The sequence below is a fragment of the Schistocerca cancellata genome, chromosome 10 (assembly GCF_023864275.1).
Source record: "Schistocerca cancellata isolate TAMUIC-IGC-003103 chromosome 10, iqSchCanc2.1, whole genome shotgun sequence".
NCBI lineage: Eukaryota > Metazoa > Arthropoda > Insecta > Orthoptera > Acrididae > Schistocerca > Schistocerca cancellata.
The window spans coordinates 101172637-101187834 of NC_064635.1; the positions used below are offsets into that span (position 1 = coordinate 101172637).

Consider the following 15198-nt stretch of genomic DNA (forward strand, 5'->3'; position numbering starts at 1 on the left):
GGTAGCATGCCGCGACAGCGTGGACGTGAACCGTATGTGCAGTTGACGGACTTTGAGCGAGGGCGTATAGTGGGCATGTGGGAGGCCAGGTGGACGTACCGCCGAATTGCTCAACACGTGGGGCGTGAGGTCTCCACAGTACATCGATGTTGTCGCCAGTGGTCAGCGGAAGGTGCACGTGCCCGTCGACCTGGGACTCCAGCGACGTACGGACGCACGCCAAGACCGCAGGATCCTACGCAGTGCCGTAGGGGACCGCACCGCCACTTCCCAGCAAGACCGTAGGATCCTACGCAGTGCCGTAGGGGACCGCACCGCCACTTCCCAGCAAATTAGGGACACTGTTGCTCCTGGGGTATCGGCGAGGACCATTCGCAACCGTCTCCATGAAGCTGGGCTACGGTCCCGCACACCGTTAGGCCGTCTTCCGCTCACGCCCCAACATCGTGCAGCCCGCCTCCAGTGGTGTCGCGACAGGCGTGAATGGAGGGACGAATGGAGACGTGTCGTCTTCAGCGATGAGAGTCGCTTCTGCCTTGGTGCCAATGATGGTCGTATGCGTGTTTGGCGCCGTGCAGGTGAGCGCCACAATCAGGACTGCATACGACCGAGGCACACAGGGCCAACACCCGGCATCATGGTGTGGGGAGCGATCTCCTACACTGGCCGTACACCACTGGTGATCGTCGAGGGAACACTGAATAGTGCACGGTACATCCAAACCGTCATCGAACCCATCGTTCTACCATTCCTAGACCGGCAAGGGAACTTGCTGTTCCAACAGGACAATGCACGTCCGCATGTATCCCGTGCCACCCAACGTGCTCTAGAAGGTGTAAGTCAACTACCCTGGCCAGCAAGATCTCCGGATCTGTCCCCCATTGAGCATGTTTGGGACTGGATGAAGCGTCGTCTCACGCGGTCTGCACGTCCAGCACGAACGCTGGTCCAACTGAGGCGCCAGGTGGAAATGGCATGGCAAGCCGTTCCACAGGACTACATTCAGCATCTCTACGATCGTCTCCATGGGAGAATAGCAGCCTGCATTGCTGCGAAAGGTGGATATACACTGTACTAGTGCCGACATTGTGCATGCTCTGTTGCCTGTGTCTATGTGCCTGTGGTTCTGTCAGTGTGATCATGTGATCACACTGACAGAATGTGTCAATAAAGTTTCCCCTTCCTGGGACAATGAATTCACGGTGTTCTTATTTCAATTTCCAGGAGTGTATTTTAGAACAGTAATGAACTCAAGACTGGCATTACCAACTGGTTCACATTCCATGTGGCAGACTGCTATGCAGAGGGTTTAAAAAAGCTGGTGCAACATTACAGAAAGTGTACAAATGTGAACAGCGATTATGTAGAAATGCAAAGTAGTTATGTAGTAAAATATTACTATCAATAAAACCTTTTCTCATGAGCTTATTTTTTATGACTCACAAGCTTATTTTTTATGACTCACAAGCTCATTTTTTATGACTCACAAGCTCATTTTTTATGACCCACGAGCTCATTTTTTATGACCCACGAGCTCATTTTTTATGACCCACGAGCTCATTTTTTATGACCCACGAGCTCATTTTTTATGACCCACGAGCTCATTTTTTATGACCCACGAGCTCATTTTTTATGACCCACGAGCTCATTTTTTATGACCCACGAGCTCATTTTTTATGACCCACGAGCTCATTTTTTATGACCCACGAGCTCATTTTTTATGACCCACAAGCTTATTTTTTATGACCCACAAGCTTATTTTTTATGACCCACAAGCTTATTTTTTATGACCCACAAGCTTATTTTTTATGACCCACAAGCTTATTTTTTATGACCCACAAGCTTATTTTTTATGACCCACAAGCTTATTTTTTATGACCCACAAGCTTATTTTTTATGACCCACAAGCTTATTTTTTATGACCCACAAGCTTATTTTTTATGACTCACAAGCTTATTTTTTATGACTCACAAGCTTAATTTTTATGAGACACAAGCTTATTTTTTATGACACACAAGCTTATTTTTTATGTCACACAAGCTTATTTTTTTATGACCAAATGGATCTTAGTTTTAGAATATGCCTCATAATTGAGCAAATATTAAATAGAATATGTAATCAAACTACTCAGCTGAATGAATTTCAGCATATGAGTCCTTTCATGTGTCTTTCCTGATGTATCCACATTCATTTTCATAGCTGGATCACCAGTTATCACTTTTGCAAAGCACACAGTCACAGTGGGAACTTGTGTGTATTGTGCAATATTGCTGTTGATGGTACAACATACTGAGCGAGAGTCATTATTTTTACATTCTCAAATGCTCAATATTATTCGACAGTGCTCAGTACTGCACAATAAATATTCAGCGTTTGAGGGCGCTTAATGCCATACACTTACGGCAGATGGGCAATTTGTGTGACATTTCTTCCTGAGTGCTCTTGCTCTTATCCCTCATTACCACAGCTTTCTTTGGTGTACTCTTGTTACAACCATTTGCCCCAATAGTGGTTTGTTTATTACAAAGTTCACCTTCCAGGCTGTCAAATTGAAGATTCGTTGTGCTCTCATTTTACCACCAAGTTCTCTTGTTATGAGTATGAGTAGTGACGAGACATGGTGCTCAGATTTCTGTGTGGGCTACTACTATGCTAGTTAAAATCTATGCCGTAATGTTTTAAAGAATAGTCCTGTTACCTCACAAATTTTGAAAATACTTGCTACACTCTTCCAAACATCACCTAACAATACATAAAATAAAGGAAAGGCAAACACTTACCTTTAGCAGACTGACAAGCGGTGCATACATATACGTAGCATAACGCAACATTGTCAAACGTCATCTAAAATAGACAGCAAGTCCATAGGCAGTTGTTGGGAGGAGAAATCAATGTATAAGGGGAGTGGGTACAATGTGGAGGCATGTTGATAATGCTTCAGTGCATCTCTTTGACAGGTGAAAGTGCATCTCTTTGACAGGAGAAAAAAGTGCACCATGGCTGGACGGTTCACTTCACCACCCAAAATTATTTCTGCCACTTCCAAAGATTTTTGCTTGTCCAGGAGCCTGTGGCTACTGGAAGCCCGTGTCAAAGGTTACTAAAAAGTCGTACAGCCAATACATCAGCACTTTACGAGAGGGTCATCATAATATTTTATCAACTCAAAAAAATTAAGTTATATAACCTTCACTAATCCCTTTTCCCACCTACATCCATCTCCTTTCCTGCTTCCACTCCAGCCACAAACACGCCAGCTATCTACCCCATCTTCCTTCCCCCGCAGCACGCTTGCTTAGACATAGTCCTCTTCCCACCTTTGCTTCTCTCCTCATGCGACACAGTCTCCCAACACTGCACCTAACAGCCCAGTATCGCAGTCTCCATTCCTGCATGCTCCCTTAGGCAGTAATAAAGCATCTCCCCTACCCCTAACCTCCTATCCCTTCACCTCCCTGTTCTACACCTCTTCTGTGCCACCACTACCCATCCCAGCCGAGATCACATGGTCACGACAGTCGGGCCTCGGCATCCTGAGATGATGGTCATGTGTGAGAAATGCGGGTGGTAGAATATTCTCTCTCTCTCTCTCTCTCTCTCTCTCTCTCTCTCTCTCTCTCTGTGTGTGTGTGTGTGTGTGTGTGTGTGTGTGTGTGTGTGTGTTTTGGTTGGTTGGTTTGGGAGACAGGCCAAACAGCAAGGTCATCGGTCCCATCAGATTAGGGAAGGATGTCGAAGGAAGTCAGTCGTGCTCTTTCAAAGGAACCACCCTGGCATTTGCCTAAAGCGATACAGGGAAATCACGGAAAACCTAAATCTGGATGGCTGGACGCAGGTTTGAACCATCGTCCTCCCAAAAGAGAGTCCAATGTGCTAACTACTGCACCACCGTGTGTGCGTGTGTGTGTGTGTGTGTGTGTGTGTGTGTTGTAATGGATCATATTCTGGTGGTGAATGTCAGTTGCCACTGTGGGCTACAGCATCTGTTTCCTGTCTTCCAGGGACAGGAACTGTTTTCTTGACTGCAATAAAGAGGGCAGTTTTTTCTTAATCCGGCTAACAGGTGTAGAGGCCTGAGTGGGAGATTTTCAAATGCTAGTGTTTCCCACAGAATGAATGGTGTTTCCTAGCAGCCTCTGGGAACAATATTGAAAGGCAGGCAGCAGCACTTTATAGTAGTATTATAAGTGTCAGTTTCTTCTCTGGAGGTTGACTGGCCGAACTGTCTACACTTGAAAAGAATTTTGCATAGCACATTTCTCTGGTTGCCATGTCAAAATTTGCTTCTTTTGCCATAACACAGCGGAGTTTACACTGTCTCTCCCCACTAACTTGTTTTGCAGAAACAATTTTAAGAGAATTCTGAAACAATGGTTTATTACGTGAGGAAAAGTAAAGTCAGTAGCTGATGAAAAAGCCCATCATCGGAACGAAAAGTGTAATGTCTTCACATATGTTATTACAAAACCCATAGCATTTCTCATTTAACCAGCTATCGATGGCCCTTAAAAATTACATTCTTTCACCAAAAAAGTCTGTAGTTATTGGAATAACACACCAGATAATAAAGTTTTACATAATAACGATATGACAAACTACTCTCCTCTTTCCATGCTATCATTTTTGAAAATCTCAATTCAATATTCAAAACCTTTTACGAAAGATGAGGAATGCTGTAGGTATTTCACTCCGGCTTCATCGCTGGTGTCGCACAATAGCAAATGAGTGTGCTACATCAGATCGATTTTCTTGAGATTGGTAGCAGATGGATAGATATATAGATAGATAGATAGACAGAAAAATTCAAAATTTCATACAACAACGTATCATGTAATATGTACCAAATGCAAAATCATAGTGACCTCCATATCATGTCATGCATTCTGTCATCGCTGACTGGCCGAAAGGTGGAAAACAATTTTCGGTCTCCTCTTCCGAACAAACGAATGATCTAACCCAGCACTTTGGATGAAAAATGGTCGCTGCACATCGGTCACCATATCCAACATGAGCTATAGCTGGTGGTGTCATCTAACAGATGCAGAGGACTTCACAAGTTGTTAGCAGAGAACAAACTCTATTTTGCTTCAATGTAAATTTGAACACTGTAGTTCTTGTGTATGGCCTTATCCTCTCTGACTTTAGACTGTGATACTGTGTGGTTTACAGAAGAGTTAGTAGAAACCGACTGGTGATGGTACACAGCGTCACTGCATGGTTTACTGTCATATCCAGTGGTCACACTCAGGAATCTCGAGAGAGGATTGCTCCAGGGCACTGAGTAGCAGCAGCAGTAGTAGTAGTAGTAGTAGTAGTAGTAGTATATAGGACACAACTGTTTTTTAATCTTTCCTCATGGATCAAAGTGATGCTGGTAACTGTGGTTTCAGTTGCCTGAGACTACAATCATGTTTGTGAGTTGCTTTTGCATGAGTGTGTTTGTGCGCATGTGTGTGTCTATTGTTGACAAAGGACAATGGCCAAAAGCTTTAAGTGTGAAAATATTTTTGTTGTGCCTATCTGCAACTCAGCATCTCCATTATATGGTGAGTAGCAACTTTCCTTCTCTAATATTGTTAAATTCCTTCCTGGATTTTCCATTGTTTGATTTTTAACTCCGATTTAGATTGAGAGCATGTGTAGAGCAGCAAATAGGGATATCCAGGCCTGCAAAAAATGTTTTGGAGGAAGTGTACGGAGTAATATGATGCACAAACTGTCACAAACACTGCATGGCGCTAAGAGTTCACGGGTGCTGGGCCGCTCATGGCAACCACGTCTTCAACAGATTCACACATAACCTCAAATATTTCACAACCTGTGGTAGTGTAAACCATAGACATAACATCTAGTAGCTCCTGAAAAATCTGTTGTATTTAATCAGCACCCTGCACATATGCAATCTAGTGTTTTTCCAATGTATTCTTAATTTATAGAATTCTCGGGTGTCCCACCAGGTCACGCCACAATCCCTCCACAATATTTCAGCAAACAGAAATGCTGCCATCTTCAGGTAGTCCCTGATAAATGCTGCAGGAGCACAGCATTAGTCAGAGACCATCTGAAGATGACAGCATGTCCGCTTGCCAGAATACCATGGGGGAATTACGAAGTGACATGGTCAGACACCCGAGAATTCTATAAACCCCACACAAATATGGTAAGCTGTACATAATCTGTTACAACAGTGGTTTCATCAAGTGCTAATGAAGCAGCAACAAAGGTTTGACCTTTCTCCTTGAGTCGGTTTTCCAGATCCACACCCATTTCCTGGATCTGGCAAGATACTGTTTGCTCAAAGAGGCAAACTTCTCATTTCTTTACCTCTCCTCATGTTAAGCACTCTGCCAGCAAATACATGAACATATTAAGCATCCTGTGGCACAAAAGGAAAATGGCAATGGGCTCTTCTGAGAAGTCATCATTTTGGCTACATTCACTAGGAAGTGAGAAGCATTAATAAATCGTACAATGCCAAGCATCAGACACACCCAGGTGTACAGCAAGACAGCAGCCCACGAAAACAGTGTGACAGGACTGCATGGCAGGTTGCCTATTCAACCCGCATCTGCCCTCTGGCGAACTGATTACATACTGAATAGAATAGGGGGGGGAGGTGAGGTGAAGGGAAAGGGGGGGGGGGGGGAATTGTAGAGGGAGACCTAGGCATGAATACAGCAAGTAGGTTCACATGGATGTAGACTGTAGTGATTATGCAATAAATGTGACTGGTTACAGCAATTTGTTTTTTAAGTTGTTAATCATAAGGGCTACATCAAGCATAATCTAAAGTTTTTGCATTTTAAATTACCATTATGTCATGAGGCTGAAGTCCAGATCAGGGACAGCAGAAGTCACTGTGATGCTTAACTATTGCTCACAGGTTGGCAACACGTCAGTTTCGCGTAGCCAACGGGATGATTTTTTTGACACAACCAATGAGAGGCAAGAAGAGAAACAATGCATTTCTAGTACCGAAATTGAAACCGTTGTTTTGTTTGCTGTTTTTGGGAGTGTTAGTGAGTTTCGAGAGAAATATTTTGTGACTATGGCAACAAATGCTACAGAGTGGACTGATATTGGTACGGATTAACTGCAGAGACAAAAAAAATCTATCAAATGTGCTGGTGAAATGATTAATTGAAATGTGGAAGAAGGCAGGTGGACCAATATTTATTTTTAATAGAATCGCAAGTTTGATGTATTAATAAACATTGCTCCGCATATCTTCTCCCATGATTTAATCAAAAACATTGTTCCACCTGGCTCCTCCCATGATTTAATTAAAGAACACTGATCCATTTACTCAGTGTGCTCATGCAGATTGATTCCATAACAACACAGAGGAAGGAAATATTTCACTGCTTTTTTTTTAATACATTACGGGCTGTGATGCTGTCTTGGTTTGCAGATAGTAGCCCTGTTTAAATAGCTGTGACTCAAACAAGGAGCAATTAAATTTATAAACCTTGTTTACAGCAATGCTTCCCCCTTTCTTCTGACTGTATTACTTCGGAACATGTCGTCTGCCTGTTGCTCTCTCACTGGCTGCGTAACACAAACAGCTGACACGTCTTCTGTCCCCTCCATTCCTGACGGCAAGTACTGATAACATTCCTGCACAAAACCCCTAAATACACCACTGGCCCTATCCTAGACTTTTACCTTGTCACGATGCTCTAGCAAATATACTTACTGGAGGAGTTGGAGCAGGATCAATGGAGATCTTCAAGTTAGAGGGCTCCTCCTCCTCGAACCGCACGGACAGCATGGATGTGGGGTCTGGAACGGCCATATCTTCATCGTCTTCATTTTCATTTCCTCCGCACACTGGTTCAGAGTCCTCACCACTGTCATCCACCGGCTCCACTTTCACCTGGTGGAGTGGCATCTTGCCCGGTTCAATGTATGCCTGTGAAATCAAAGATGCAGTATAACTAACTTTTGATGGTTTGGTGCTACATAAAGCCACATTTCCAAAGACAACAAAAACTTGCACAAGCACCACATCACCACCATCCTCCGAGGCTTTCTCCACATGCACAGTCTGATATTCTGCTGGCACTGTATTCATGATGGTGTCAACTAACGTAAGACATGCAAACGTATAAATGTTGTTGAAAAGGGGTCAAGTATCATTCTAAAAGTATAGGAAGAAGTAAAACTACTCCTGAATTCCTCCATTTCTTGATCTACACAAAAGTCAGGCGTATGTACGCTAGATAACATCACAGCTTGCCTTAAGTTACAAGTAACGTTAAATACTTGGCTGCTGGAAACATCCTTACCATCACTAGGGTATGCTTACTGCACTTCTAAAAAACACATTTTCTAAATTTTTAAGAGAAATTCTGGCCACTATTCATAATATCCTGAAGATGTATTGAAAAGTAACGCTTTTATCTTAACTGTCATGTTGTGTTTTTATTTTTGGAGTTAGTCATGGTTCTGATATGTCACAGGTGCTGAAAATACAAATTTTATGTCACTAAACACAAACCAAAATAGCCAGTAGGATCAGCTTAAGAGCTCCTGCAGAAAAAAAAAACCAAATTTTTACAAACATTAAAAATGCACCAAAATTTCTCAAAATGGGTACTGATCAAGCTGACAAAGTTAAAAAATTTAAATACCTTGATTTGAAAAATGGGGCTATAGAACAAAAGATATGCAAAATGGGAGACTTTTACAACAAAAAAACACGTCTAAAAATGAAAAATTAGGCATTACAATACAATAGCAAAGCCAGAATGTTTATACGCAGTTGAATGGCTAACATTAAACTATAACATACATAAATTAGAAATAACAGAAAGGAGAATCATTAGGAAAATATTATGAGCACAAAAGCTAAAGGAAGTTGGGAATTACACAATACTTATGAAATTTATTGAAACGTAAAAAACAAAACCATATCTGAAGTAATGATTAAAAGAAGACTGGTATTTCTGGATATCTATATTGAATTAGAAAAAAAATAATATAAAAGCCATAGAAAAAAACAGAAGTTTTTAGAGAAAAAGTGTTGAATATAGAAGGGTTCCATGGCAATGGAGTCAAATGCTAGCGTGAAATTGTCAGAAGACAGGAGGAAAAAACATAGCGAACTTAGTACAGGAAGAAAAGAGAATAACAAATAAGGAATTGAAATTGCCACATGGTCTTTAATTCGGCCATGAAAGGCAGGCAGGCAGGCAGGCAGGCAGGCAGAGAGAGAGAGAGAGAGAGAGAGAGAGAGAGAGAGAGAGAGAGAGAGAGAGAGAGAGAGAGAGAATAATAAACAGCCGATACACCATAAACTCCCTTTTCCTGTTCGCATTCTAGCCTAGTGTTACACTGTATCTTTCACTCCTGTTTAAGCATTGCATTGATTAAACCAATGTGACAGTGGAGTGGAGGATGCACTGCAATCTGTGCAGACGTGTCTACATCAATGGTTCAATGCCATCAGCTCTAGGATGGTTTGGTGCACACTTAGTGTAGACATTTGCTTCCATTGTCAAGTCACCACAAGTGGCTAAGGCTGCATGACAATGTTGCCATTGACATAGTGAATTCCAAAATGTAGTGTTTTCAAATGCAACATAACACTGTCACATATATTCAATTCCACAAGTACTGCAATCGTGCTTACCTATGCGTCTATATCGTTACCATGACACTATCTGGCAGTGTGCATTGCTCGGTGTTATAGTATGCAGCTGAGTAAGTGTTTAAGGAGACAAAACAGCAGAGATCATCAGTTTCCTATTCACCCCCAATGACGCAAGCATGGTACCCAATCTGTCTGGGTATGGAGTAAATTCCGTGTGCAAGTGTACTAACCGTTTGTGTAGCATGTATCCGAGTCATGACGTGGTAACCAGCATGGCGTTCACATAGTAGGATCTGGGAAACCGCCTGAAAACCACATCCAAGCTGGCTAGAACCCCAACGCCCCCCCCCCCCCCTCCCACCCCTGTCATTTTGCCGGGCAGATTCGATCTGGGGCCAACATACCTCACTGCTCCTGAAGCAGTCATGTTAACACACATCTACCCAAGCAGGTACAGAGGACAGACGGTGTTGGTTTTAAGCACCTATAGATATTACAAGCAATTTCAACACCATGGTACTAAGAGCAACTGCTACAAGCTAAATTCTGAAAATTGTAGGTCACTTCTATTTCTATGCCATTATTAGTGCATTGTCATGCCCCTAATCCATGGTATCAGATTTATTTCAATCAAATGACTTCTCCTTAGCGATGCAAATTTAGTGCATTTATTTTTTTGTTATGGTTTCACCACTCAACCATTGACTGAGAAAACAATGAATTGAATATGCTAGTTAGTACCATGTACCAGTTTATGTTTAACACAGCAAACTTAAGATGAAAGCATTTTTAGAAAGCCGTTAAGTTTACTTTCTTGGTTATTTGAAATAGAGGCTGTTTATTTCCTTCTCCTAGTTTAATATGAGCACATTGATATGCAACGTGTAACAATAATTAACTGTGTCCGATAAGAATATAATCCCAGTTACAAAGGGCACTGCTAGTTGGCATGCAACTCATTAAAATCCTCATTTATTGTTTGAAGATTGATATTTTGTAGTAGGAATTTCAAGATGGCATAGTTTCATCTTTCTTTTGAATTTATAAATCTCGTCATTTTATCTCTTTATGTTACGTTGAAAGTTGGTGAAGATTTATTTCAATCAAATGACTTCTCCTTAGCGATGCAAATTTAGTGCATTTATTTTTTTGTTATGGTTTCACCACTCAACCATTGACTGAGAAAACAATGAATTGAATATGCTAGTTAGTACCATGTACCAGTTTATGTTTAACACAGCAAACTTAAGATGAAAGCATTTTTAGAAAGCCGTTAAGTTTACTTTCTTGGTTATTTGAAATAGAGGCTGTTTATTTCCTTCTCCTAGTTTAATATGAGCACATTGATATGCAACGTGTAACAATAATTAACTGTGTCCGATAAGAATATAATTCCAGTTACAAAGGGCACTGCTAGTTGGCATGCAACTCATTAAAATCCTCATTTATTGTTTGAAGATTGATATTTTGTAGTAGGAATTTCAAGATGGCATAGTTTCATCTTTCTTTTGAATTTATAAATCTCGTCATTTTATCTCTTTATGTTACGTTGAAAGTTGGTGAAGACAACTGTAACAAAATATGGTACACCCATTACAAAATAAAATAAACGAAACACAGCCTTTGTCATGGGCTAATACAGCACACCACCACTAAGTACTGTTTATTAACTTTGATTGGCACAGAGAGAAAATGGTCAATAGCAAAAAGAAGTCATCGACTACTGATTTCTAGGCCTACATCCCTGTCAGACACCACAAAAAATGACAAGTTCATGTGTACACAATTTCTGGAGAATAACAATAAAAAAATTCCAAATTGGAATGTTACTCAATGAAAAATAACTGCATAAAATCAGTTACAAAAGGACACTGCTCAACAAAAAGTGAAACACCAAATGACATGAGTAACAGGGAAGAATACAAACATCAATAAGGAATTTTCTGCATTAAACAATGATTCATGAAAATGAAATAAAAGACTTTTTTAAATTTTATCTCTCTTTCTTGCTGTTACACTTTGGTGTATTATTATTACAGTAATATGCTCACTAATATAAACTAATGAATGGAGATTAATAATGGCATGAATTCTATACAGTACTTTTGTCATCCTTCCCTGTAAAACATTTTCATCTAAAATAATACTTATCTCGTGTGTGTGTGTGTGTGTGTGTGTGTGTGTGTGTCACAAAACCGGCCCAAAAATATCTCTAAGGTGATAAAATTTTACTGTGTACCACAGATGTACACAACTAACGAATTTATGGTTCAATGAAAATCTGACATTCACACTAGTTATCGCCGCTGATTATCTCATAACACATCTTGGACTATCCCAGCTACAATGTATTCTGGAGATCCCAGTAGTAATTCTGTATGTCAGAATAGACGGTGTCACAAACCACTGAAAAAAGATGCATTGATGCATATGTATGAATACAGTTATTTAAGACTGCCACAAACAAGAAACTGTTCTTAATCACACCAAGAGCATAAATGGAGAAAGGGACGTTCACGCCACTTAAACGTACCACAGTTAACTAAATACGACGCACAATTTTATCAGTTGTAAAGGTCAACTGCAATCAGTGCCAAAACAATATGACCAGATGACATACAATTCATAAGTTTCGTATTGTTTACAGACAAGAACACACCAGCAAGCAACTTATTCTCGCGACAACTTCCAAAACTTCGTTCGATTTATGTTTGTTCACTAAGTCTGAAACAATATAATCCCACTCCTTAATAGTTTTCGTGTGTCACTAGTTTTTCTATCAGTTTAATGTTCCGTAAACAGTTCTTTTGTGAGAATATGCAGAGTCCTCCAAACTTCGTTATATGACGAAAATGTAAAGGAAATAGGGGACACTGCCACGCTTTCCTTAATTTATTGGATATAGCAGAGAAAATGACATTCATTTTCGTACATAACATTCTGCAGAAAAGCTGTTTATGTTCAGGAATATTACACGAAATAGAAATTGACCCTCGCTTTTTCCGTTCTCTTATTCATAAACTACACTTATGCGTACCATTTGAATAGTAAAAAAACCTCTGAAATATGTATCACATAAATTAACACGTATTTCCGTAAGTTTAATTCAAACAAACACTGACTGTGGATCTACATGAAAAGCTTTCATCGATGCTGATATGGCATTCGCAATCGATACTTAATGGGCTGCCAAAGAGAAATAAAATTAATAGTATTGATCGCTAGGTGTAGACAATTACAGTAAAAATGTATGTTATTTAGTTGCACGAATACCATATTGTTATTCCATCAGAATATGAAAACTCTATGCAATCCCGTGGTACTCATTTGCGGCGACAACAGACTAACCCACAGACGCTACGCAGTTGTTTTTTTTACTATCTGTATCGGCATTCCATAATCCAATCCACCCTTGCCGAAAATTGTACTGACATGGATTTTTATTTCATACAGATAATAACGGAACTTTTTTTCACGTATATACAGAAAGAAAACCATAATGGCAATCATTGTTCTAAATTTAAAAAATTGAAGTAACACATTATCAACCCATTTCGGCGAATATGATAGCACACTTACGCCAGGCAATTGCAGAGCGTAAAGCTGGTTGAACTACATACGTAACATTCGGTTTTCTACTAAGAGAAATTTGGTGATTCCAAGTGCACTCATGTTACGAAAGGAAACACCGGTACTTCTGTATAGTATTATAACGCAAAAAGGAAGATTAAACGTCTAATCGAAAGCAAGAGCTTTAGAACCTGCAGTGCAGTTTTCAAGTGCACCATCCACCTATTTACTTTAATCGATTTGGTGAAATCATGGATATCCTAAAAATAGATATCCGGAACCCCGCCTCCCCGGATGCGAGTTCATTAGCTTAATCACTGCGCGATTTTGGTCGTCAATTTTGGAACGTAAACGACTTTAAAACATGTTGGATGACAGGCCTAATGGAAAATATTATTACTTTTTATTTCAGGGGTTTGTGATAAGTCTTCTTACTTTTTGTGTGAGGCTCTTATAAATTTCTTCCAAGTGTCAATCCTTCCTCTCCGAGTACCACTTGAACCTTACATCGTGTATTATTTATTGGATGTATTCCAGTCTCTTTCTTCACCTGCAGTTTTTACACACTACAGCTCTCAGAAGCTCATGCATCATAGAAGTTACATCTTAACAAATATCTTATCATCCTGCCCTTCCTTCTTGTCAATGTTTACCCATGTTCCTCTCCTTGACAGTCCTGTGGAGAACCTCTCAGTTTCTTTTCTTTCAATCGATTTGATTTTGCAATATCCTTCTGCAGTACTAGATGCTAATAAGAATAAATCCCATGTCCGGCCATCCTGATTTAGGTTTTCCGTAATTTCCCTAAATTGTTCCAGGCAAATGCCGGGATGGTTCCTTTGAAAGGGCTCGGCCGACTTCCTTCCCCAGCCTTCCCTAATCCGATGAGACCGATGACCTCGCTGTCTGGTCTCCTTCCCCAAACAACCCAACCCCCAACTAACAAGAAGGGGAAAATAGTAGGGGGCTACTGTACAAATTCTCTCACTCACTCATGGAAAAGAAGATTATCTTTTAATGACATTTCAATGACAAGGTGTTAAGAGACAGTGCACAAGATCAAATTGGACAAGGAAACCAGCTTAGATTCCTTCAACCACCAAATAATTGAGGAAAACCTAATTATGAATGGCTAGGCAGGGGTTGTGGTGTCCTGAAGCTGATTCCAGTGACTTAACCACTGAGTGACCTTGATCGTAATTCACATATGGAGGTTGAGTAATTCGATTCATTGTTACACTAGTCTCATCAACTAATGTGCATGCTCACTGTAGTGACCATGGATCAAAATACATGTTCCTCCACATAATAATTGTTTCCATCACGAGTAGAATATTCTGTCTTTATCTGTCACTAGTGAACAACCAGCCATTGCTGCTTTTTAACTGAAATTGTAGAGTAAATGCTATATGTTAGTTGCAAAATGTTGAAATTTCACATTAATCTTTATATAATTTCAAAGAGGTCCATAAACTGATAACTTAGTTCAAATATTAAGGGAGAAGGGAATTATAATGTCCTATGACTACAATTTCAGGAGTCACAGTTGGAATCAATGGAATCAACCAATTCATACAAACACCTGGGTATCACAGTTTGTAGGGCTATGAAATGGAAGAATCATGCAGACTCAATCATTGGTAAAGCATGTGACAGACTGTGATTCACTGGTATGATAGTGGGATAATACAATGACTCTCTGAAGAAGATTGCTTACAAAAAGATTGTGCGACTCATCCTAGAATGTTGATCAAGTATGTGGGACCTGTATCAAATAGGACTAACAGGGGATATTGAACATATACTGGGTGGTTATAATCAAAGTGCAGCTACCCACAGAGATCCAGTGTGGGCTCTAATTGTAGTATGGCAGCAAAGCTTGGTAGGTATCCTAATGCATTAATGCAGAAATGATTTACGCTGGAAAAAAATTGGTTTTAACTTTAGCCTCCAGGAGCAAATCTGGCACTGTGAATGCAAGTAAGATGTTACATATGTAGTGGAATACGAACAGGACATGGGCAGAAAATGTC

The 15198-nt window shown here is 40.4% G+C and overlaps 1 protein-coding gene across 4 annotated transcripts in view; it reads right to left on the reverse strand.

Moving 5' to 3' along the window:
* Nucleotides 1-12994, reverse strand: part of LOC126106861 (uncharacterized) — a 131596-nt gene extending 118602 nt beyond the window's left edge. For 2 of the 4 annotated variants that reach the window (XM_049913259.1, XM_049913261.1), the window contains exons 1-2: nucleotides 12869-12994; nucleotides 7697-7912 (exon numbers count right to left, since the gene is read on the reverse strand). In XM_049913259.1, coding sequence (XP_049769216.1) covers nucleotides 7697-7912; nucleotides 12869-12871 — 219 coding nt within the window. In that variant the 5' untranslated portion in view covers nucleotides 12872-12994. Of the gene's footprint in view, nucleotides 1-7696; nucleotides 7913-12632; nucleotides 12749-12868 lie in introns of those variants that run through there. The other 2 variants (XM_049913260.1, XM_049913262.1) reach the window with 2 other exon arrangements.
* Nucleotides 12995-15198: the final 2204 nt, after the last annotated feature.